This window comes from Ranitomeya imitator, chromosome 6 (assembly GCF_032444005.1).
Source record: "Ranitomeya imitator isolate aRanImi1 chromosome 6, aRanImi1.pri, whole genome shotgun sequence".
NCBI lineage: Eukaryota > Metazoa > Chordata > Amphibia > Anura > Dendrobatidae > Ranitomeya > Ranitomeya imitator.
In genome coordinates this window covers 93,873,843-93,900,221 of record NC_091287.1, presented here as the reverse complement: position 1 = coordinate 93,900,221, position 26,379 = coordinate 93,873,843, and the positions used below count along the sequence as shown (strand labels likewise).

The window sequence follows — 26,379 nt, the reverse complement described above, 5'->3', positions numbered from 1 at the left end:
GTCACAAAGGGCGGGGGAGGTGGTGCCCAAGGTCCCCACGGGTGATATTATTTGTTGGAGGTGCCACAAGCCAGGACATATAGCTGCCCGTTGTTCCCAAACCACTGAGCAGATGGACTGCAGCATGGGACGCCGTTGTTCATACTATGCGTATCCAGCTTGCAGTGTGAACTCTCCGCCCAACGAGGGACCTCAAGCATGTCCCGTGAAGGTGAATGGTCAAGCAGTAACGGCACTGTTAGACTCGGGGAGCCTAGTGACCCTGGTGAGGGCCACTTTTCCTCTCCACCTGCTCCCGGGAAAGAAGGTCGGAGTGCGGTGCATACATGGTGATGCAAAGGACTACCCTGTGGCCAGTGTGAACATTGAAACGACATGTGGCACGGAGTCCCACATAGTCGGCGTTGTTCAGGACTTGTTGAACCCTATAATTAGTGGCCGGGATTTCTGTTTGTTTTGGGATTTGTGGGGGAAAGGTTCTGAGCTCCCTAGCAAGAGTAGGGAACCAGTGAACCCGGGAAGGGTGGTGCCACACCCAGAGTCAGACAGATTTCCTTTTTGTGTCCTGGCTGGAGATGAGGAGGAAGTGTCCCCTGCATCTGACATTCTGGAGTTAGAGGTATCCGGTGAAAATTTTGGGACTGCCCAACATAGGGACCCCACTCTGAGGGAAGCCTTTAATAATGTCACAGTTATTGACGGGGTGGTACAGGAGCCGGGGGCAGACACAAGATTTCCCCATTTTCTAATGAGCAGGGAGTTGTTGTACCGGGTCACGAAAATAAGGGAGGAGTTGGTAGAGCAGTTGGTAGTGCCGGGTCCATATAGACGGAAGGTGTTGGACATGGCCCATTCACACATCTTGGGTGGACACCTAGGGGTGGAAAAAACGCAGGAACGGGTTGTGCAGAGGTTCTATTGGCCTGGGTGCCACCGGGAAATAGTGAACTATTGCAGGTCCTGCCCTACATGTCAGCTAACTGCTCCCACTCCTCATTTCCGGAACCCCCTTGTGCCACTGCCCATTATTGAGGTGCCATTCGAGAGAATTGCCATGGACTTGGTCGGTCCCTTAGTTAAATCAGCCCGGGGCCATCAGTATATATTAGTCATCCTGGACTACGCCACACGCTATCCTGAGGCAATTCCCTTGAGAAATTCTTCTTCAAAGAGTATAGCTCGCGAGTTGGTCCATGTCTTTTCCCGGACAGGTCTGCCGAAGGAGATCCTGACTGACCAGGGGACACCTTTCATGAGCAAGGTGATGAGGGAACTATGCAAAGCCCTGAAAATCTCCCAGTTGAGGACCTCGGTGTACCATCCCCAGTCAGATGGCCTTGTTGAGAGATTTAACAAGACACTGAAGAGCATGCTGAGAAAAGCTATAGAGAAAGACGGTAGAGACTGGGATTGTCTCTTACCCTATTTGATGTTTTCCATTCGTGAAGTTCCACAGGCCTCCACAGGTTTCTCACCGTTTGAGCTTCTGTATGGCCGACATCCACGAGGACTCCTGGATATAGCCAAGGAAACCTGGGAAGCCGAAGTCACGCCCCACAGAAGCGTCATTGAGCATGTGGCCCTGATGCAGCAGAGGATTGCAAAGGTGATGCCTATCGTGAAAGAACACCTTCTCCAAGCACAAGAAGCTCAGGCCAGGGTCTACAACCGGTCTGCAAGAGTGAGGCAATTCAATCCGGGAGACCGAGTTCTTGTGTTAGTTCCGACAGTGGAAAGCAAGTTCTTGGCCAAATGGCAAGGGCCATATGAGGTTGTCGAGAAACTTGGTGAAGTAAACTATAAAATTCACCAACCAGGAAGACGGAAACCATTCCAAGTATACCATGTCAACCTTATCAAGCCGTGGCAAGATAGAGAGCCGACAGTAACTCCATCGTTGTTAAGCAACCCAGAAGATGAGGTTGGAGCGGTTACTATAGCGGAGACGCTATCGGAGTCCCAGAAACAGCAATGCCGGGAGTTACTCCAGAAAAACAGGGACCTGTTTTCCGAGTTGCCTGGGTACACGAAGGTCATAGAGCATGAGGTCCTGACAGAGCCCCATGTGCGCGTGAACGTGAAGCCCTATAGAATTCCTGAGGCCCGTCGAGAAATAGTCTCCAAGGAAGTGGAGCGTATGTTGAAGCTTGGAGTCATTGAGGAATCCAAGAGCGGTTGGTCGAGCCCAATTGTCCTGGTCCCAAAACCTGATGGGGAGTGGAGATTTTGCAACGACTATAGGAAGTTGAATGAGGTCTCCAAGTTCGACGCATATCCCATGCCCCGAGTTGATGAGCTCATCGAAAGGCTTGGGCCCGCCAGGTACATAACCACCTTGGATTTGACGAAGGGGTATTGGCAGATCCCCATGGCACAGGAAGCCAAGGAGAAGACGGCGTTTTCTACACCAGATGGATGCTTCCAGTATGTCCGGATGCCATTTGGCCTACAGGGAGCTCCGGCCACCTTCCAAAGGGCTATGGATAGAGTCCTTGCACCCCACAAGGCATACGCTGCTGCGTACCTAGATGATATCGTCATCTTTAGCCCGGACTGGGAGAGTCATCTGGAGAAAGTCCAAGCGGTGTTTGATGCTATAAGAGAGGCCGGATTTACAATAAACCCGAAGAAGTGTGCATTGGGTAAAGAAGAAGCTAAGTACCTTGGATACATAGTGGGTCATGGAGAAATAAAACCCCAAATCAGTAAAGTGGAGGCAATTCAAACATGGCCAAAACCAGTTTCCAAGAAGCAAGTTAAAGCCTTCCTGGGAATCGTGGGATATTACAGGAGGTTCATCCCAAACTTCGCCACAATGGCGGCGCCTCTGACTGACCTGCTAAAAGGGACAAAATCAGTAATGGTTAAGTGGTCCGAAGAAACAGATTCAGCCTTCCAAGAAATGAAAGAGGCTTTATGTAAGCAACCCGTTCTGATGGCCCCAAACTTCAAGAAAGAGTTTATTCTTCAGACAGATGCCTCAGATGTTGGGGTGGGAGCAGTCCTTTCCCAAGAACTACATGGAGAGGAGCATCCTGTTCTCTATCTGAGTAGGAAGCTGTCCTCGTCTGAAAAGAACTACTCAGTCGTTGAAAAGGAGTGCTTGGCCATAAAATGGGCAGTCGACACATTACAGTACTATTTGCTGGGACGTAAATTTAGACTGATATCCGACCATGCCCCACTTAGGTGGATGAGGGAAACGAAGGGTAGAAATGCTAGGGTCACCCGTTGGTTCTTAGCCCTGCAGGACTTCTGTTTCCATGTGGAACATAGGGCCGGAAAGCTGCACGGTAATGCTGATGCCCTGTCAAGAATCCCTTGTCTAGTGGGAGAAAGTGCCAAGCCCCACGGCTTTAGGCAGAGGGGGGAGGTATGTAGCGTGGCTAAAGGATGTCTAATCGATGGGAGATATGTGTCTTATAGATGGCTTGTTGCTGTGATGTAACCATGGCTACCTATATGTGTTTCAGGACCTGTGGTGATGTCACAACCACATGTCTGGTCATGTGATGGGTTCTGGGTGTGGTTAGACATATAAAAGAAAGCCTAATGCTTAACACAGGTAGGTATGTGTGGAGGTGAAACCCTCCTGAGTGTGTTACGGCTTCAGGACTGAGCCGGATGAACTGGACACTTGTTTTTCTTTACCTGAACCAAAGGCTATTTGTTTTCTGTTGTTTGCCACATGGTTTATGAAGCAATAAACCCAGTGAACTTTAAAGGAACACGTCTCCTGAGTGTCAGCCGTCGCAGCTGAGTGAGTGAAATCCCTACAATATATATATATATATATATATTATATATATATATATATATATATATATATATACACACACGCATTCGGCTTTATATATTAGATATTACAGTCCTTTGTTACATAGTTTCTTCTTTTATTATGTATAACACCGTCCCTTATTATGTACCATCCTCTCTAGTTATATATGGTGCCGTCCCTTATTATATATGTTCCTCTGCTGTTATGTACAGTGCTGTCTCTTACATAGTGTATTCTTGTTATTTTTATTATTCACAGTGCCCTCTTTTATTACATAGTCCCCTCTTTTGTTAGATATAAAATGACTGTTGATGATGGAGCCCGTAACCAGATGACCAGTCCATCAGCTCCTCCATCAGAACAGAAGCTTTCTTATGCTCCATCAGCCGTCATTACATTATACATCTAACAAGACAGGACGGGGTATGTAATAAAGACAGGGCTCTATAAAATCTGATATTTAGGGATGGAGCTGTACATAACGAGAGAGGGCACTGTGTAATAATGGACAGCAATACACATAATAATGGAGACTAAGTAATACACATACATATGCATGTGTGTGTGTGTGTGGCTATATATATATATATATATATATATATATATATATAATATATATATATATACAGTATATATAAAATGTAGCTTTGTCGCTATAAAAGGAGGGGGGCCAGACACATTTCTTGCACAGGGGCCCCAAGCTGTCAGTGTCTGCCCCTGCTCATAGAGACTCATCCAAAGCGGCTTGCAGCTATAAGTGCCACACAAGGAGGCTCTACAAAGTACTGACTTTAGGGGCTGAACAGTTATGCACACTGAAGTTTTCATTTGTTTTGTCCTATTTGTTGTTTGCTTCACAAGAAAAAGAAAACCAAATCTTCACAGTTGTAGGCATGTTCTTTACATGAACTGATGCAAACCCTCAGAAAAACCCATGAAATTGCAGGTTGTGAGGTGGCAAAACACAAAAAATGCAAAGGGCGTGAATACTTTTGCGAGCACTTTTGCATAGTAGTCTTGCTTTATCTCAACTCTGGAAATTGAAAGTGTTAATAAGCCAGTGTAGCAGTGTGACTATACTTCATGCTTTCCATTAAAACATTTAATTTGTTTCCAAGCTAGGAAAATGTTAACACTATTTTTTCCAGATCTGTCAGTTTGGAGAAGGCAACAGAAATGTGACAGCATTCTGCAAATATCGTGGGTGTAAATAAAATATAGCGAACAAGAAAGGTTAGATGCAGCAGAGTCTCAGAGCGTTTTCTAGGAATTTTCATTGGTAGTTTACTGTCCATTCAGTTCTTTGCTTTAGACATGGTGATATTTCCATACAAGTGGCTCTGCCTGATATAGTTTGTCAAACCATACTCTGAAAAATGTGAATGCATAGGTTTCATGCTCAATTGTCAATAAGATGTATCCCAATACACTCTCACATTGGTCATCAAAGGCATGCCCCATTAACAAAAGGAATGGTAACACCCAATTGTGAACGGATTCATAAATTTCCAGACAGATTGACAGAGAAATGGTGCAATACAGAGTTATAAGACAAAGACTCCAGAATAATTATTCCTTTTCAAAAACAAGTATATAGTAAAACAGATGTATCAAGAAAGCTTGTAGTTCCTCTTTACATTAAGTTTCAACATTTAAAAGGCTAAATTTATAATTTGATATGAGCAGACATGCATCAGAAAGCACTGCATTTCTTGTATGATGTTGCTTTACATTAATAGTTAAAGCATATCTCAACGTAACGCTTACACTATGGTTTCAGTGAAGAAATCTGAAATTTAATGAATGATGGAACGTTAAAGTGGACTGATAAATGCGGAATGCATGGACAGTGCTCAGATTGCAAACCCTGGTTCAGCTGACAGGTCTCCTGTGCTTATCTTAAAGGGTAACTATACTTTCATGTATAGTTCCGACACGTTTTCAGAATAAGTTGGTATATATGTGTGTACATGCATACAGTTCTATAATTTTCAGTTAACTCTGAGCTGGTGTATGGAGACTAGCTGCTATATTGATGACATGCACTAAAAACAGAAAGAGGGATTCCTACTCTCCTTTCCTTAGGTAGCACACACAGAAACAGAAGAGGCATGGAGGAAATTATACAACAGTACTGAGCAGTGTAGTTGTGAATCCAACACTGGGATACTTGCTGAAAGACTGTAGCAAAATGTGTTTCCATGCTTGAGTCTGGCACCACTTCTCTGTTCTCCTCCCCATAAATTTCAAAATTATCTGTAATCTGACACGCTCTGTATAGGCAGCCTGTCTTTTTTTTTAGTGAGATGGATTTGAGCTGGTTTTTTTTTCAAAGTGAAAGATGAGCTCAGGAGGGGAAAAAATGACTTTTAATTGGAGAAAGAAGCAGATTTATCTGATAATGTATATTTTGCAAAGTTGCTTTTATTAACTTCGACTTGTTGATTTAATTTGTACAAAGATTATTAAAGTATAGTGCCCATTGAAAGAAATTGGTGGAGATAAATACAGCTCTGGCAAAAAATTAAGAGACCGCCACATCCAAATCCTGTCATGGGCAGCCCAATCTCCAGACCTGAACCCCACTGAAAACCTCTGGAATGTAATTAAGAGGATGATGGATAGTCATAAGCCATCAAGCAAAGAAGAACTGCTTAGATTTTTTCGCCAGCAGTGTGAAAGACTGGTGGAAAACATGCAAAGACGCATGAAAGCTGTGATTAAAAATAATAATAATAATTTTATTTATATAGCGCCAACATATTCCACAGTGCTTTTCAAATTATAGAGGGGATTTGTACAGACAATGGGTATTACAGCATAACAGAAATCACAGTTCAAAATAGATACCAATAGGAGTGAGGGCCCTGCTCGCAAGCTTACAACCTATAGGAAAAAGGAAGACACGAGAGGTGGAAATCATGGTTATTCCATAAAATATTGATTTCTGAACTCTTCCTGAGATAAAAATTAGTATTGTTGTTTCTAAATGATTATGAACTTGTTTTTGTCGCATTATTTGAGGTCTGAAAGCACTGGGTTTTGTTTGTTTTTTTTGACCATTTGTCTTTTTCAGAAAAAAAAATGCAAAATGTATTGCTTGGAAATTCGGAGACATGTTATCAGAAGTTTATAGAATAAAAGAACAATTTACATTTTACTCAAAAATATACCTATAAAGAGAAAAACCAGACAAAATGAACATTTTGCAGTGGTCTCTTTAGTTTTGCCAGAGCTGTATTTCCTCTCCATGCCTGTGTATCATGTCGGTCCTACTACTGAGAACTCAAGGTCCTTGAAGTGGCAGAAGAGATTGGCCTTTTTTTCTACTACAAATCCATTGTGTCCAAGCAGAAGGTAGGAATAGACAATCAGAGATAAAGGTGCATAGTAATACATTTTACCCCTTTATTCCACTATTTAATAGGTGGCCTGAACCCCACTGATCACAATTTTTGTCTTGTCAGAAATTTTTAAATAACAGTGACCTTTTCAAATACAAATGATTTTCCCAGAACACAATCATATAACTAAATATAACAATGGGCAATTTCACCTGCTGGTAAAATATGCTTTATAAAGCCGAAGGGAAAGCTAAATAATACAATAAAAATCATAACATCATTCATTTTATTGTATACATAAGAAGGAATCCCCCATTTTAATTGTATGACCCTAAATTAAGTCTTAAAGTGCAAAGATTAAAATTACTGTAATTGGTAACAAAGGGAATAATTTCTGTATTAGACTAGCACATGTGTTGGGAGGCAGCATTTGATTTCTATGACAATACAAAAATATTTCTCCTTGGCCCGCTCTGAATAGAATACTGCAAATATTATGCACATCTGTTTATGACATTTTTCCCGAGTAGCTACACTTGTGCGCTGAACACAAAAGGCCCCGTACGTTCACGATCCAAACTATTTGCCGCTCGCTGATTGCTGCTGACAACCTTTCAACAATTCCTCAGTATACAAATACAGCCATGGCAACAAACTACTTACTCTACTCAGAATCTCGGCTCTCTGCTTCTCAAAAACAAAACAATTTCAAATCTCAAAATTAAAATCAAATGTGATGGGATCATTTTCCAAATGTTCATATTTAGCCATGTTTCAGAATTTCTGTGGTATAATTTCAAAGGATTTTAGAATACAAGATTTTGTGGAAAATGCTCATTTCCTTTTCTCCAGTCATAGGGGTCAGTATCCAATGAAATGGTAATTACCCCCCTCCCCCCAAAAAAAATTAAATGCTACTATGGATAGTAAATATGTTAGTATTATATACATAGTTTTAGGATGAAAGCAACATTAACTCATCCAGTTTATTTTAATGGGGTTTTCCCAAGTTTTTCCCGTATCTGTAAGATATCTGTAAGATAGGGGATAACTTGCTGATTACTGGAAGTTCAACTGCTTTGATCCCCCCAGAAATCCCAAGCACAAGGTTCTGAGATCCCAAGAACAGAAGTATGTCTTAAATAAAGCAGAGGTACCCATGCTTGATCTCACCGCATTCATTGTCGTTGAGAATGCCAAAATAAAGCCGATTACAACGTTGGGCTAGATCTTGACTCTGCCAACAGAACTCACTAGACTACGTGGTCTCTTCACTATGAACACAACAGTTTTGCAAGTTCTATTAATATCTATTAATTATTTTGTTAGATGTTTCTCCTTCAAACCACATATCCAAGCCCTTTCCACTTCCTGCCGACTTCAACTCAAAAATATTTCACAAATCCGTTCATTCCTCAACCAAGAATCTGCAAAAACCCTAGTCCATGCCCTCATCATCTCTCACCTTGACTACTGCAACCTCCTGCTCTGTGGCCTCCCCTTGAACACTCTCACACCCCTCCAATCTATTCTAAACTCTGCTGCCCGACTAATCCACCTGTCCCCGCACTATTCCCCAGCTTCTCCCCTCTGTCAATCCCTTCACTGGCTCCCCATTGCCCAGAGACTTCAGTACAAAACCCTAACCATGACATACAAAGCCATCCACAACCTGTCTCCTCCATACATCTGTGACCTCGTCTCCCGGTACTTACCTACACGCAACCTCCAATCCTCACAAGACGACCTCCTCTAGTCCCCTCTTCTCTCCTCTTCCCACAATCGTATACAAGATTTCTCTCGCGCATCACCCCTACTCTGGAACCCTCTACAACAACATATCACACTCTCATCTACCATCGAAACTTTCAAAAAGAACCTGAAGACCTACCTCTTCCGACAAGCCTACAACCTGCAGCAACCACCAATCGACCAAACCGCTGCATGACCAGCTCTATCCTCACCTACTGTATTCTTACCCATCCCTTGTAGATTGTGAGCCTTTGCGGACAGGGTCCTCTCTCCTCCTGTACCAGTTATGACTTGTATTGTTTAAGATTATTGTACTTGTTTTTATTATGTATACCCCTCCTTACATGTAAAGTGCCATGGAATAAATGGCGCTCTAACAATAAATAATAATAATAATAATGTTTCCCTAGCCCTGATGAATCATAAAGATGAATTGTGTAATTGATTTATTTGACAGCAATGTATATCTAAATACCAACAGTGTGAACGGAGCCTTGTAGGACTGTGCTGCAAAAATAGGAACAATGTGAACAGAGCCAAATAAGATTTTTCAGTAAATAAATCCTAGCAGAGTGAACAGAGCCCTGTTGGATTGTGCAGGCAATGGCGATTGGGCAGGTTACTACTGCAGCAAAGTATACATGGTCTACATTTCATATACTCCAATCTGTAGCAATGAAAACAGCTTTGCATTGTCTTACCATTTTGGCATCTGAGTGCATTGGAGGGACTTGAGGTGAAGCACAAGAATTGCTTAGGTTGGGACCCTGCATCCCCATGATATTGGAGTTCATTGACATCTGTCTTTCCATCTGTGTGGGATATGAGAAAAACTGTGACATACACCCACTGAATCCATAATAAGAAAGCGTGAGGTAGACAGACCCCTATTCACGTTTGGATTTCTAGTTAAAATAAAGGAAAAATATATATCTTTGTACCGTGTTCACCAGTAGATAGAAAAATAGTAAAATTTGAGAGTCCTCAGGGACTGATACCTTTTATGGCTAACTGAAAAGATGGAAACAAATTATGACCATGATTTCAGTTATCCATTAAAATGTGTCAACCCCTGAGGACTCTCAAATTGTAATAGTTTACATAAAAGCATATGAAAATGCATAAAGCATTTCATCCAGGTGGCATCCTGAATGGTCTTAGCTAGTCCATTGCTTGCTAAATCATAGATATTTGGCATTACAAGGAAAGCAGATGTCATTAGCTAGTTGTATTTTTACTTTATCCCATGTTATTTATTGTATAGTATTGTGGATGATGTAAAACGGATTTTAGTGCAAATGATTGAAGTAAGAGGAATTGTGCTAGTAATTAATCTCATTAGAGTAAATATATAGAGAGGAAAGTTCATGATATCTGGTCATTCATCCTTCCAGCAGATACTGTAGATTTATTTTCCAGCCTTTTAGGTCTCAGCCTGATCTAGTGAATATACTGTATATCAAAAGGGAGGTCTTTGTACTGCTTGTACTTGAGGGGAATCCTGCACACAGTCTTTTGGTACCAATGCAAGTTCTCACTTCTTTAAATGGGTTATCTGGCCTTAGGCTATGTGCCTGAAGTCACTCAATGTGACTGCAGACTTGTGAATCCTCACATTGCGCGCACTACGCTCCGTGAGGATTCTCTGATGCCGACACCAGGACCAGGTGGTCATGTGACTGCAAGTATGTGAGTTACATACTTCCGACCACACTCCAACTAGACTTGTCCAATCTTGCTCAATATACTTGCATTGAACAAGTCTGCACCCCTTAGTCTGTGACCACATGTATGCAAATCCAATACTTGCAGTCACGTGCCCACCACTTTTGATTCCAGAACCAGATAATCCTCATAGAGCGCAGTGCGCATGATGTGCAGATGCAAAAGTCTACCAAGTCTACAGTCACACAGAGTAACTGCAAACTTGTAGACTAAGGCCGGACAGCCCCCTTAACTTGTGCATAAGTAAAGAGTCATTTCATAAATTGAATACAGCAAGTGCAATAATAAAGGATTGAGTGAGGATCTGAAAGCTATCAAGACCTATCTGTTTACTAAATACTTCAAGAAATTAAAATTCTGGAGCTTATTGTATCTTATCTTGTAACTCTTTGTTTTATTGTTCCTCTGCTATTCCTCCTGGACATTTATGAATAAATTGACAACTGGATGTTATTATTGGGAGTGTGTTCCACAATGGTATGGTTTCGTCTAATAAGTGCTGATGGTTTCAGACTTTAAGGACACATGTGTTTGACAAGAATAATAACACCTAGCCAATTTAAAAATACATATCCAGGGGAGAACATCAAAAAGCAAAGTTCTAAAAAATAGATTAACAAAAATTGTTAGTTTATGGGGAATACATATATTTACCAATAGCCGACAGACCATTGTAATTGCATACAGTGCCTTGCGAAAGTATTCAGCCCCCGTGAACTTTTCAACCTCTTCCCACATATCATGCTTCAAACATAAAGATACCAAACGTATTCAGTTTTTGAATTTCCACAAAAATTTAAAATAACCAATAAATTTTATTCAACTTCACAATTGTGTTCCACTTGTTGATTCTTCACCAAAAATTTACATTTGGTATCTTTACGTTTGAAGCGTGATATGTGGGAAAAGGTTGAAAAGTTCAAGGGGGACGAATACTTTTGCAAGGCACTGTAATAACTCTGATTTAGGATCATGAAGAATAACATTTAGGTACCTTTGTAAAAGTCTATAATGGTTTATGTGTACATAGGTACTTATTGATTGACATTAGAAAAATATACGACTAGACAAGACATCCATTAAAGTCCACATAACCAAGATGTTGCCTTTTCTCTAAATGCTAAAGAATTATGTAATTGAGGCTGTTATTATTCGGCCATAAAGCAGATAAATTCAGCAACACTCGTTGATCTGTGCTTTAACTGAACAGAAATGAAACCGCTATAGGATTCTACGATGATCTGTTTGGAAAAGTTGAATTATTCGGGAGGGGTCCCTGTGATGTGGCTCTAATATTGGACTGCATTATGAATATCTGACAGTTGCGTATGGGAAAAAGCTGAACACTTCTAGTGCTTCAACTTACTGACATTACTGCAGTTATAATGAGACCCCTGACTAGTGTTCTCAGTTTACATTTATATTGTTTCACCTTATAGACAGCTTATAGCTATAGCTGTCTAAGTTACCTTGTCCAGTTTTTAGCAGACAATCCTTCATTTTGCCCTTGTGAATATAAGTGCAATGGAAAAACATCATATATAGGTATATACAGTTAGGTCCAGAAATATTAGGACAGTGACCGAATCTTGGTGATTTGGGCTCTGCATGCCCTTATTTTTTTAATTTAAAATTAAACAAGTTAATCTTTAGGTGAATACCGTTATGGAGGTGCCCAACCACAGTACTGAAAGTGCAACAAGGAGTAGAGGAACTGGTGCACTGACTGCCAGCTGTCAGTCAGTGCTGGGCTGTGCTTACAGCTGCCACTCTTGGTGCTGTGAACAGTGACTGTAAGTGCTCCACGCCTGAATGACTGAAAGCTCCTGAGAGGAATAAAGTTTATTCTCTCCCAAGTGACGCATTTTTAGTACTGTGATGGGGCACAGGGATAACACTTTTTACCTGCCGATTAGCCCTCTCTCTGCAGGTTAATAGTGTTATTGAACCTGACAGGAAGCCTTTGAAACCACTCTGAAAACGCAACTCTTAAAAAAAGCCTCCAACCTTCAAAACCCTGCTGTCAATGTAGTGCCACATAAACAGCTTTTAGCCTCACCTTCCTTCCCCGTTCCCTTGTAGATTGTAAGCCCTCACCTGTTATGCACTGAAACAATAGGCACGTATATAATTTGTATTATTTTTAATCCTCATCCCTCCCCTCTGTTTATTGTGCTTTGGGGGCTGGACGAGACCTTAGAACATAATAAACATGTTTTCAAGGCACTTTCAATTCAGACACACCCCAAATTTTCAGAAGGAAATTGGAGAACAAATTAATTTGACTTCAGACCTAATCCAAACTGCCGGCAGGTCTACCCAAACCAAGTTTTCGCTCATCTCTACCCATAATCTATAATATAACAAATGAGATCTATGAGACTAATTTAAAAAATAACCATGATTTCACATTTTTATATAACATGTTATAAATGGAACATTTCCAGACAAGGTACATACTTAAAAGGATTGTCCAGTCTAAAATGAAAAGTCTGCAGTCACTCTAAGTGACTGCAGACTTGTGAATCCTCCTAGCGCATGCACTGTGAGGATTTGTCTATGTTAGCGCCGGGAACGGCAGTCACGTGGCAAAAAATTTGCGATATGCAAACCCCCCGGCCACAATCCGACTAGACTGTTCCCGCTGTACCCACTGCAAGTGTATTACGCGAGGCAGGAAACAGTCTAGTCAGGTTCTGGCCGGGAGTATGCATATCGCTTACGTTTCCGGCACTGAATCCTCCCACAGTGCAGGATATGCTTTGGGAGGATTCACAAGTCTGCAGTCATATAGAATAACTGCAGACTTATCCTTAAAGGGGTTGTCAGGTCTAAAATGTCATTTTCAGTTACATCAATCACTTTAAGTATGTAAATGAAACTTTTTGTGCATGTGTACTACAGACCAGAATGTTCAGCAGTGCAGATTCCCTTAGACCAGTGTTTCTCATCTCCAGTCCTCAAGAGCCACCAACAGGTTATGTTTTCAGGATTTCCTTAGTATTGCACAGGTGATAATTTCATCACCTGCTCAAGCATTGATTCCATCACCTATGCAGTAGTAAGGAAATCCTGAAAACATGACCTGTTGGTGGGTCTTGAGGACGGCAGGAAACAGTCTAGTCAGGTTCTGGCCGGGAGTATGCATATCGCTTACCCGCGGTTACGTTTCCGGCACTGAATCCTCCCATAGTGCAGTATATGCTTTGGGAGCAACAGGTCATGTTTTCAGGATTTCCTTAGTATTGCACAGGTGATAATTGCATCACCTTTTCAAGCATTAATTCCATCACCTATGCAGTAGTAAGGAAATCCTGAAAACATGACCTGTTGTGGGGTCTTGAGGACTGGAGTTGAGAAACACTGCCTTAGACTAATTTCAGATGTTGGTGGCCCGTTGGTTATTGTGCATGTTGATTTTTGTAAATATAGGAAACACAAGACATGGGATAGCCTATTTTTCATCTACGCTTGAGCAGACAAAAGAGTGAGTTAGAGAATCCCTAAAGAACTTAGATTTTATCACTTTACCACTAAAATAGCAGGTAAGTGACAGCCATAAGGCAAGTCTATAGCCAGTACTGGATTGGGAGGACATTTACATTGGCCCAATAATCTTTATCTTCTTTTACAATGCTATGAGGCTTTGAATGATGGCCCTCAGCATGTCTAAAAAATTGAACTTGGCTTCTTACCAGATATTAGAACTGAAGGTAAATAACGATAGCGAAAAGCAGCACTCATAGATAAGACAATAAATCTTTTCAGAAAAAAAAGCCAAGAGCGAAGCATTTAGTACATTGTATAAACAATATATATTTATTATAGAAGAAATTGCAGCTTTAAAAGCATGCGTTGAAACAGAACAGAAATTTATGGCATTTTCCCAAGGATGAAAATGGTATATTCTTTGCAAAGTAATCAGAACGTGAAGGTTTGTGATACATTTGATCATTACAGAAGGGTAAGTGCTGCCAGAATGTTACTAGAAGGAAGGCTCTGGGGGAAAGCAGAGGAGATCATATTTCTGGTCTCCTTGGCCTGCTGATGTGACAAGCAGGCTGGTTTAGCTTTACCGTATTTATCACAAATAGCCATCAATATGGCAGTGAAACAAACTCATTCTTATCAGTGGACAACTATAGTGCTAAAAGCTTTTAAATGCATAATCCTTTTTATCACGGGCTCTAAGCTGTTACGGAAAAGGTCTTCACCAGTTATTTCTATGTTATTTCACTTTATACTTCTTGAAGATATTTTTGTTTTATAAGAAGGTTTTTTTGTTTTTTTTGCAGTCATGGTACATGGCTACATAATCTGCAAGTTGATAAACTGTCATGCCTTGCGAATCAGGCGTGTCAGCTAGCTTTACCGAGAGATACATCTGCACAGTGGAATTTGATAGCCCCAACAGAGGTCAACTTAGTGCTGATCTCTTTTGTGGTTTGTATTAAAAAAAAATGGACATTTTTTTCTAAGTGCAAAAAGAGGGAGGGTGGAGGAAAACGTTGAAGAAAAAGGGAAAAATTAGTTCTCTCCCAACACGGCAAGATATGTTTCCCATTTCCAGTAAGCATTCCAAAAATGATTTTGTTACCACAAAGGCCCCTTTGCTATAACTTAAAATTGACCAGACAAAGGATGGTTCCATGTTAATCAGCAAAAATGAAAGCAGAACACAATATGTTTGTGTGTGTGTTAAAAGAACAAAGCCAGGCTGCTGCTATACGAAAAGACTCCTGACCCGATGGGTAAGTCTAATATAAATAATTGGTTTTCATTAAGAAGATGTTTCCGAGACTGGAACAAGAATATATATCAAGAGTAAAAAAAAAAAAGGATACGCTGGAGAGTTAATAAAAAACAGAAGAGAGTGCAAGAAGAATAATGTAAACATTTGAGAAGAAATATGGAAAACCAAGACTGGATAAAGAAGAGAACAATTACTAAGCAGTTCCAAGGAATCACAAATAAAGGGGCCAAAAGTTTCTCTCAATGGAATCGTTACGTTCTGCAAACTCAATCCAGAAGTATAAGAAAAAAAAACCTCAATCCTGAAGTATGCCTAGGGTCATGTCTTGGCGATCACAATTACTGAGCTGCATGTTCTTGTTCTCACAGTACAAAACTTCAGAATAGGATTAGCCCCATTCACATTGAATCGAGAGGCAGAGTTCTCAGCAATCGGACAATTATCACCTATCCTGTGACTACGTAATAAATGTCCTTTGTGGTATAGTGTAGTTAATTTAATCCAATTTAGTTATTGTACCATGGATAAACCAGATCTTCAACAATCTATCTTTAAAAGCTAAATAAATATATAGAACAAAGAAAACTCATAGCAAGATTGGACCAACATTACTGTTTGTCTTTTCACTCTCTTGGGCCAGTTCCATAGTCCCATAGTCTATAGGAACACAGTTACAAAGTAATGGAACCTACCAAGGCTTGGCCCCTTTCTCTAAAAAGCCCATAGTACCAAATGGTTTCTTTCTATGGCATATATGTCTTTATTATATTTTAATGTTGTATGAAAATGACATCTTCACAAAGCAAGAGAAAAGGGCCACCTATTGAAGGTAGCAATCCTACAAATCAATATTGGACCTTTAAATGGTCATGCATGATTGACATCTCTCTCAAACATTTGTTGGCCGGCAGTCACATTCACATTAGACCGTCGTCCACATTTGTCGATATCAGCGAGTTCAGCCAACATTGGTCTGTTGTGTATGGGAGCCGAAAGTCAAGTGGATGCAAATGAGCTCTTATCAAGTTAAAAAAAGCTGCCTGAGCCACTTATTGGGAGTGATTACCCTAAAAGTACAAATCTGGTTTAGCTTATATCCAAAGTCATGTTGCCAGACTTGTTAAAGGATAAATCCTTCCAAAAGGTGGCACTAGAGTTATAGCTTTCTTTTACCTGGAGGAGAGCTAAAGCTAGAGTCATATTTATACAGTGCATTCCACTAAACAAGTACGTCTATATTGCAAAAAAAAACACCTATACTTATATATGGATGCATTCCCATAGACTAAAATGTGCAAAACATAGAGAAAAAATTGTTCTTTTCCTCGTACTGAGTTTTTTGGATGTAAAAAAAACATAGTTGACCTTTTTTTTTGGTTTCAAACACCCCCCCAACCAAAAACTAATAAACATGTCCGCAGTTTTTCTCGATTGTTCTAAATGGGAGGTGTATTAAAACATAAAACAGTGTGTTTCAATATGTTTTAAAGTAAAAAAAATACATTTTTTATTTGATGAGAAAAAGGTTTACTCCTTTAGACACACCTTCAACATCTTCCCACAGAGTTGTCACTATCCAAATCAATGAAAATATATTGTTTCTACAATCTGGATAGCACTGCACAGCTTTATTTCATAGCAAAAAGAAACAAAAAAAACAAAAAAAGAAAATAATGGGCAGCCAACTAGTTCACGTGATGACTTACCAAGATGCGTGTACACCAACAAGTTTTTGGTATACTGGTTTTGAATATGCTGACAATTAATAAACGATACATTATAAATGAGATCTTAAAGGGGTTGCCCAGGTTTGGGGCTTAAGTCTGCAGTCACACTATGTGACTGCAGACTTGTGAATTCTCATAGTGCACATTGTGCTCATTGTCAGGATTCTCCGGTGCCAGAACCGGAAGCCAAACCAAAAGTATGTAATTTGCATTCTTTTTTGTACTAGACATGTTAAGACTCGCTAAATTCACTTGTATTGTCAGCACATGACCGCATGAATGCAAATTGCTTTTGCTCACTGTCAGCATCGGCATCAAAGCATCCCAGCAGTACGCACACTGCAAGTTTTGAGCATTCACAAGTCTGCAGTCATATACTGTACCTGCAGACTTGAGCCCCAGGCATGGACAACCCCTTTAAATGTAACCTGTCACATCGTACAGTCTGAACCATAGGCAGCATAGTATGCAAAAGGAGAAGCCGAAACAGAATTATATTTGTTTGTTGTATAACTTGTATTTTACTCTTTAAAGTCCCTGTTGCTTGTATGCATTGTAGTCAGCGATTGATGTTTATCTCTGTATGCACAAGCAAGACTGTCAATCACTCAGTAGGACCACCCACTGGACTCATACATATGCAAACATCAGGGGTTTCAGTGAATAAAATACAAATTGTATTAAAACATTTCATATAAAAATGTGTATCACCCAAATCAGCTCCTCCTGCTCTATAACATCCTGTCTGCAGATCGGATATTATTTCCAACGTAACAAGTTCCTTTTAAATTATACTAAGAACTTCCTGTCCCAATTTATAAGCGAGATCTTGTAGAAACAACAGCATTAGTAAAGGCAACAAATAACAGCAATTAACAGCGTTAGGCTACTTTCACACATCAGGTTTTCAGTGTCAGGCTAAATCCGGCTAATTTTCAAAAGATTGGATCAGTCGAATGTTGCTGCAGGATCAGGGTTTTTTTTTCCCAAAGACTTGTATTAGTGCTGGATTGCACCGGATTACATTGCATTTCATCCGGTTTTCGCCGCTTCCGGTTTCTTGAAAAAACGTCCATTGCAACGTTTTTTGTCTTTGGCAAAAAAGCCTGATGCGCCGGATTCGGCGCTTCCGGCTTTTTGCTAGAATGGAAGCCTATGGGAGCCAGAAGGTGCTAGATCTGGAAAAAGGCGGATCCGGTGGCCTAATCCGTTTTTTTTTAAACTGAGCATGCTCCAATTTTTTTTTATACAATAATCTAGATATGCTAGCCGGATCTGTAAAAAAAACAGATCCGTCGCATCAGTTTTTCACAATATGCGCCAGATCCAGTTTTTCCAACATTTGCCGGATTTAGCTTGACACCTATAAACCTGATGTGTGAGAGTAGCCTTACCCTAGAATAATAACTGAGCAGTGATGCTACATGTTGGAATGTCTGTTATTACTCTGCTGTTCTTAATACTTGTTTATTACAGCCACCGATGACCACGACGTATGTTTGATCACCCTGTGTTAACATACACTGTACTTATATTTAAACTGTGTCTGCTAATACAGGAATTACATTACGACATGTCCCAAACCTGAACCTTGATGCACATGTAGAAATCACACAAGTTTAGACACGATTACTTATGTTTTGAATTCTTCTTTTTACCCAGATGTGCACAAAGTAAGTGACGGGAACAATGGACCACTAGAGAAGTAGTGACCATATACCCTGAAGGAACCTATACTTTACCGACAGAGCGCACTTTCTATTATATTCAGAATATTTTTACAATCTGCAGGTTGACATCCCCTTTACAAAAAATACTACTTTTGTTTTACTTCTTTTCAGTTAATAATATATAAGTTTAAGGACATACACAATGCAACCTACAGTAATTGTCCAACACTGCAGGAATGATCACAAACTACTACTGTACTCGGATTTACAACAAATAATTTGGCTAAAATAAAAGAAGGCTAATTTAAAAAAATAGGTAAAAATTGAATAATACATGCTTTACATGACATTATATCTCACCACAGTAATATGATTCCCAATCATTGCAGATAAAATAATAACTCACAGGCATCAACACGGCCGAGGATCCAGGCATGGTGGGGTTGGGCAGCGTGCCAGGCATAGAGGCAGGCATGGGTTGTCGTTGTCTGTTGTGGAGATGCAGTAGTGAGGAAAGAGAGCCCGGGACAGGCCTAGACAGAGCAGAAAGAAAACAGGCTAAGTATCACAGACAATGTATAGAAGTGCTGTGCATTGTATCACATGTCAAACTCCCTCTTGAGATACCTGATATTCTGACCTACGTGCAGTGCCATGGCTCTCCCTATACACGCTCCATTCATTGCTCTCATATTATCACAGGACTATGGGTTATAATAATAGAGAACAGTCAGTGACCAATAACTTACACTTTACATTTTCCAGACTGCAAAGAACACAAGCCAAAAATCTGTAACATCTGATTTGTGTCCATTTCTTTTGTTTGGCAACATTGTGTTTTCTTCATTTACACAATTTCAATATTGTAAAACATATTTATTGTGGAAGAGTGAATCAATACAATATTGCAACGTAGTCATATAGCAAAGAAAATACTGTTTCTGCAAAAAACACAGTTTACTATCATATTCACACTTCAGAATATCTCCATTTATGTTCATGGAAAAAGTCTACAGTGAAGACATGGAATCCCTGCCATTAATGCTGCACCTTCGTTCCTCAATACCAATCCTCTGGTGATATCTGTGTGATACTAAGGAAATCCGGAAATTATGATCTATTGGTGGTTCTAAAGTATTGGAGTTGGGGAACACTGGTCTGCAGAATAAAAACCTCCATCTACAGTAGCCTACATTCTGCCTTTCATCCCCTGAGGACACTACTTGGTAGGAAGGAACAGAAATATTGCTGCCCATAGTGAAATTGTTAATGAACTTACAGTTAGGGCCAGAAATATTTGGACAGTGACACAAGTTTTGTTATTTTAGCTGTTTACAAAAACATGTTCAGAAATACAATTATATATATAATATGGGCTGAAAGTGCACATTCCCAGCTGCAATATGATAGTTTCCACATCCAAATCGGAGAAAGGGTTTAGGAATCATAGCTCTGTAATGCATAGCGTCCTCTTTTTCAAGGGACCAAAAGTAATTGGACAATGGACTCTAAGGGCTGCAATTAACTCTGAAGGCGTCTCCCTCGTTAACCTGTAATCAATGAAGTAGTTAAAAGGTCAGGGGTGGATTCCAGGTGTGTGGTTTTGCATTTGGAAGCTGTTGCTGTGAGCAGACAACATGCGGTCAAAGGAACTCTCAATTGAGGTGAAGCAGAACATCCTGAGGCTGAAAAAAAAGAAAAAATCCATCAGAGAGATAGCAGACATGCTTGGAGTAGCAAAATCAACAGTTGGGTACATTCTGAGAAAAAAGGAATTGACTGGTGAGCTTGGGAACTCAAAAAGGCCTGGGCGTCCACGGATGACAACAGTGGTGGATGATCGCCGCATACTTAATTTGGTGAAGAAGAACCCGTTCACAACATCAACTGAAGTCCAGAACACTCTCAGTGAAGTAGGTGTATCTGTCTCTAAGTCAACAGTAAAGAGAAGACTCCATGACAGTAAATACAAAGGGTTCACATCTAGATGCAAACCATTCATCAATACCAAAAATAGACAGGCCAGAGTTAAATTTGCAGAAAAACACCTCAAGAAGCCAGCTCAGTTCTGGAAAAGTATTCTATGGACAGATGAGACAAAGATCAACCTGTACCAGAATGATGGGAAGAAAAAAGTTTGGAGAAGAAAGGGAACGGCACATGATCCAAGGCACACCACATCCTCTGTAAAACATGGTGGAGGCAACGTGATGGCATGGGCATGCATGGCTTTCAATGGCACTGGGTCACTTGTGTTTATTGATGACATAAGAGCAGACAAGAGTAGCCGGATGAATTCTGAAGTGTACCGGGATATACTTTCAGCCCAGATTCAGCCAAATGCTGCAAAGTTGATTGGACAGCGCTTCATAGTACAGATGGACAATGACCCCAAGCATACATCCAAAGCTACCCAGGAGTTCATGAGTGCCAAAAAGTGGAACATTCTGCAATGGCCAAGTCAATCTCCAGATCTAAACCCAATTGAGCATGCATTTCACTTGCTCAAATCCAGACTTAAGACGGAAAGACCCACAAACAAGCAAGACCTGAAGGCTGCGGCTGTAAAGGCCTGGCAAAGCATTAAGAAGGAGGAAACCCAGCGTTTGGTGATGTCCATGGGTTCCAGACTTAAGGCAGTGATTGCCTCCAAAGGATTTGAAATTGCAACAAAATATTGAAAATAAAAATATTTTGTTTGGGTTATGTTTATTTGTCCAATTACTTTTGACCTCCTAAAATGTGGAGTGTTTGTAAAGAAATGTGTACAATTCCTACATTTTCTATCAGATATTTTTGTTCAACCCTTCAAATTAAATGTTACAATCTGCACTTGAATTCTGTTGTAGAGGTTTCATTTCAAATCCAATGTGGTGGCATGCAGAGCCCAACTCGCGAAAATTGTGTCACTGTCCAAATATTTCTGGCCCTAACTGTATATTTTGCCTATGTCACTACAATATAGTATGTGATGCACAGGCCTCTGTTAGGCTACGTTCACATTAGCGTTGCACAAAAAACGCGCGCAAAACGCGTGCAAAAACGCTGCGTTTTGCGACGCGTGCGTCGTTTTTTGACGAAAATCGGACGCACGAAAAATGCAACTTGTTGCATTTTCTTGCGTCCGACGCTAGCGTCGGAAACGACGCACGTGTCGAAAAACGCCACCCAAAAAACGCACGCGTCCCCTATGTTAAACATAGGGGCGCGTCGCCGCTGCGTCGCCGCTGCGTCGCCGATGCAACAGCGACGCACATTAGCGGAACGCTAATGTGAACGTAGCCTTACTGCACGGAAAATCATGCGATTTGATTTCTCACTGAGACTTGTATTAGAAAACATATATATATATATATATATATATATATATATATATACATTTTATTACAAGGGTATCACAGCAGACACGGACTCTGCAGACTTGATCTCCACGAAAAAAATATAAAGAGGTCCTTAGCATACGAAATTATATAGGTTTAACAAGTAAAATGAAGATCAATTGCTATCACAAACTATAAAGGATAGTATTGCAATTCATCTGCAAAGATCTACAATCTTCTGACCAAACCGACACAGACAAATCAAATGAGCCCCCTAAGGCTTCTATTTATGTTTCACCAACTGTAAACATTTCATATAATATCATGTGATGACAGAGCGCCTAACATACCATAGCGCAGAGTTCCCATGCAATGCCATTAGCAGCACATTAGCTACTTCTCTGACTACTACAAAAGGAATCAGGTTCTGTTCACATTTGTGTTGGAGGCTCCATTGCAAATTACAATAAAGGGGTTGTTTAATTTAATATTTATCCTTTGCTAATGTTATGTGTGTATCCAAAACCCCCTTTTTACCTTTGATCTCTGCAACAGATGAGCAAACTGACTCTAAAGTAATCAAATATTCTACAAATTTCCCCCAAAATCGGTATTCCAACAAATTTTTTCGAGAATTCTATTTACGGAAATCTAGCCATTTTTAAACCACACAGAGACTTATCCATTTTTTACCAGCAGCACGGATGACAAGGGTCAATACAATTCTATGGGTCCATGTAAAACACGGACAGCACATGTATGGCATCCACTTGTCATCCGTGTGCTGCACATGTTTAACATTGCAAAGTATAGGAGAAGCTTTGGAATTGATTTTTCTTAAGCCATAATGGAAAAAAAATGGATAGCACACTGATGATACACTGATGGCTCACTGATGGTACAATGATCCAAAACATTGATTACACCGGTAAAAAAAATTTCCGTACTGGTATTATACAGATGTATGAAGGTGGCCTTAGTCAGTGGCTGCACACAATAAAAGACCTGGAGGGAGAAAAAGACCAAAGAGAAGCCTATTGGAACACAGAGCTGGAAGCATTGACAGCGTACAAGTATAGGCAGTGACAATGAGAGGTGAGTAAAGAGTTTAATATTTTAAACTTCTTTTTAGCAAATGCAATGCAAATCAATCAAATGTAATGCAAATCAAATATCTGCAAATCAACTATCTTATCCTCCCATCCCTTAAATTGATCAAATCTTACTGAATCAAATTTGTTTGAGAAAATTCTGTATACTTAAAGGGGAATTTTTAAAGTTGAAGATAAACAGTTCAAAGCAATGCCTGGGGCAGCACGGTGGTTCAGTGGTTAGCACTGTTGTACAGCAGTGCTGGAGACCAAGCTCTGTGGAAACCAGCTATACACTATAAAAGATACAAGTCGTCATTGCAGAATAGCAGATAGAAAAAGCATGCTGATTGTAAACTTGCTTATTTTCATGCTGTCTAACTGATTAAAGCAATTTAAGAACCTGAGAGTGCCCTTTTAAGTCCCTGCAGCTCCAATTCTGCGTACATGCTTGAAAAAGGAAAGAAAGTAAACAGACATGTATTTCATGGGAGATGATCGACTGCTCATTTCAATAGTCAAGACTGCCAGCCAATACATATACAAAATAAAGGGCTGGATTAGATATTAAAATAAATACTGAGCCAGTCCACATTCATACACCACAACAGTAGTGTCGATCGTAGAGCTGCCAGGACCCAGGAAAGAAAGAGAATTGTGAAGATCAATGAAGCTTTGTTAACAAAAGTACATTAGAAATATGGAATGGCGTAAAAAAAATATTTTTTATATGGACAACTCCATTAACTGAGCCTAACACACCTTAAAGGGGCATTCTCAAGTTATTACATTTCTATAATTTGTTAGACAGCATAAAAATAAGCAAGTTTTTTACTTGCTGTCATTGTCCTGGAATGAGAGCTTTTATCATTCATAGTGTACAGCTGGTTTCCAGGGAGCTTGGCTTCTAGTGCCTGCCACACCCTGGCAGAGTGCGCAGTAGTTACATTCCAGGAGAGAGGTTGACTCATAGTGTCCCAACCGCCTCTCTACAGTACATTGATTTCTAAACAGCTTGTGCTTACCTCCCTTACCCTTCTTCTCACTTTTGATGAGCTGCTGCTATAAATCTTATAAAATCACCAGCCATCAGCTTTCAGTTCATGTCTCCTATTCTCTACTCTTGCCTCTCAATTTCCTAACCCTGTGCTTGTTCAAATGACCTGTTATGTCTCTACACATGCAGTGTAATAACACAGTCATAGCTGTGTGGATTCCAGAAGAAATCACTGAACTTCCAGAACATATGCTGAACTTTATAGAACTATTAATACAACAGTTTTTCTACTCACCCAAACTGTCACTCAAGGAGGAGAGCCCGCCCTGCCAGAAACCGGGAAGTAAGGAGATTGTAAGGAGACTGTATGGCTTTGAGCTGCTCAAGAAACATTTTGAGAATATCCCTCTAATCTCTTAAATAGCAATTTGGTATAAATAAAAATTTTCACCAAAATAACTACTGTAGTATTAGTTTATAACAAGTGGTGCATTATACTATAAATGATGAAGTCAAAGTGTCCAGCTGTATTATTATGGACAGTACTGAGAGGTCTCATATATGTTGCCATACAATGAATATGGAATGAAATAAAGACTACAAATATAATTTAGGAGCACACAGCTAACATACACAGATATTACCGAGTAAAGTATGGTAATTATCAAAGTTATAGTTCTCAATAAAAGAAATGTCCTCAAGCCAGCTATGCTGTATAAGCAATTTACAGGCACTGTATTCTTAATCTCTTAATAAAACCATTATGTGTGATGGCACAAAGGGAATAATGATCTGCGGATATTTAAAATTGCTTCATGTATTGATGAATAAGATGAGGAGCAGATTAGGTGCCTGGGGGTACAGCCTGTATAATAAAATAAATGCATGTAATGGTTTTACAGGAAGTTTAAATTATTTCAATATGATCATTTTTGTTTTTGCCCACACATAGTAGAAGATTACATGGTACATTAACCCTTCAAAGCTCTACACAGATCTGCATGGATGTGGCTATAAACAGAATGTACATACAGTGTGTGTGTATATAGATGTATATTTATGAAAATCTTATATAAATATCCGTCTGTTCTCTAAAAATTGGGGAATATTGTGGAAGAACTGATTTGGGACAATTCCAATCAACACCTAATGCTACTTCCGAAAAAGTTTCAAATAAAAAAGGGAAAAATATTGTGAATTGTTTGTCAGGGTCTTGACACTGGAAATCTGTTGTAGCCATCATTATGCCTGCTTTGGACATGTAGAGTGGGAAAGATTGTCGTATTACAGATCATTTATTTAATTTATGACAATGGCTAAAAATCATGTTAACAAATTAAGTAATCTACACTCCTGCAGAGCGTTAAGCTGCTGCATACGAGCTTTCAATAATAGTTAATGAAAGATTTTTTTTTTTACAGCAAAGTACACAGCTCTATTAGCCATACCAAACATAAAAACTAGAGATGAGTGAATCTTTTGAAGTTCAGACTTGCATGGGTAAATGAATTTTAGCAGGAAATGACACCCTGAGGATTCCTAGGATTCTGTTCATCCCTTTTCAAGCTCTTTAACACATACACAACCTCAGTAACGTTAAAGTGACCCTAATGTATATGGCTATGAGTAAACGGGTGGTAACTAGTAGCATAGTGACACACACACTGATTCTCTTCACAGTTTAGCTGTCACCATCTGTACAGTTTGTTCAGTATGTAATGGCTTTTTCTCTCTTTCTACGGCTCAGCTATCATGGCCTCTCAATGTCCAGATTCACCTTACAATGGCTGCTACATTTCCTGTTTCTGCTTTTATACTGGCTATGATAGTCCTTTCTTACTGATTCCGCTATGTTATGTGAACCGATATCTGTAAAGAATTATCTGGAAGCCTGTGAGCTGTTGCCAAGCCCATGTGAGCCTTTTCTGGCTGATGCAATCTTTTGCGATATGTAAAAGTGGCCATTGTAGGCAATTTGTGCCAAGTAAATTGCAAATTGTTCAAATTTCACAGGCTAAGTGAATTCCTAAAAATTCTACTCAAATTCAATTCACATTGAATAGATTCATTTATCTGTAACAGAAACATAATATTGAAGATTGATAGTAGAAAAATAACACACAGTCCATATATTCTGCCCTTTATTATAACTCTTATCCAAATATAGATATACATTTATCCCAGACATCTTTAAATTAACTCACTGGACCACATCTGTTAGA

The 26,379-nt window shown here is 39.9% G+C and overlaps 1 protein-coding gene across 3 annotated transcripts in view; it reads right to left on the bottom strand.

The window, feature by feature from the left end:
• CREB5 (cAMP responsive element binding protein 5) overlaps positions 1 to 26,379 on the bottom strand; it is a 622,793-nt gene that overhangs the window by 138,672 nt on the left and 457,742 nt on the right. For all 3 annotated transcript variants that reach the window (XM_069729919.1, XM_069729920.1, XM_069729921.1), the window contains 2 exons: positions 19,156 to 19,282; positions 9,576 to 9,686 (listed from right to left, as the gene is read on the bottom strand). In XM_069729919.1, coding sequence (XP_069586020.1) covers positions 9,576 to 9,686; positions 19,156 to 19,282 — 238 coding nt within the window. The remainder of the gene's footprint in view (positions 1 to 9,575; positions 9,687 to 19,155; positions 19,283 to 26,379) is intronic.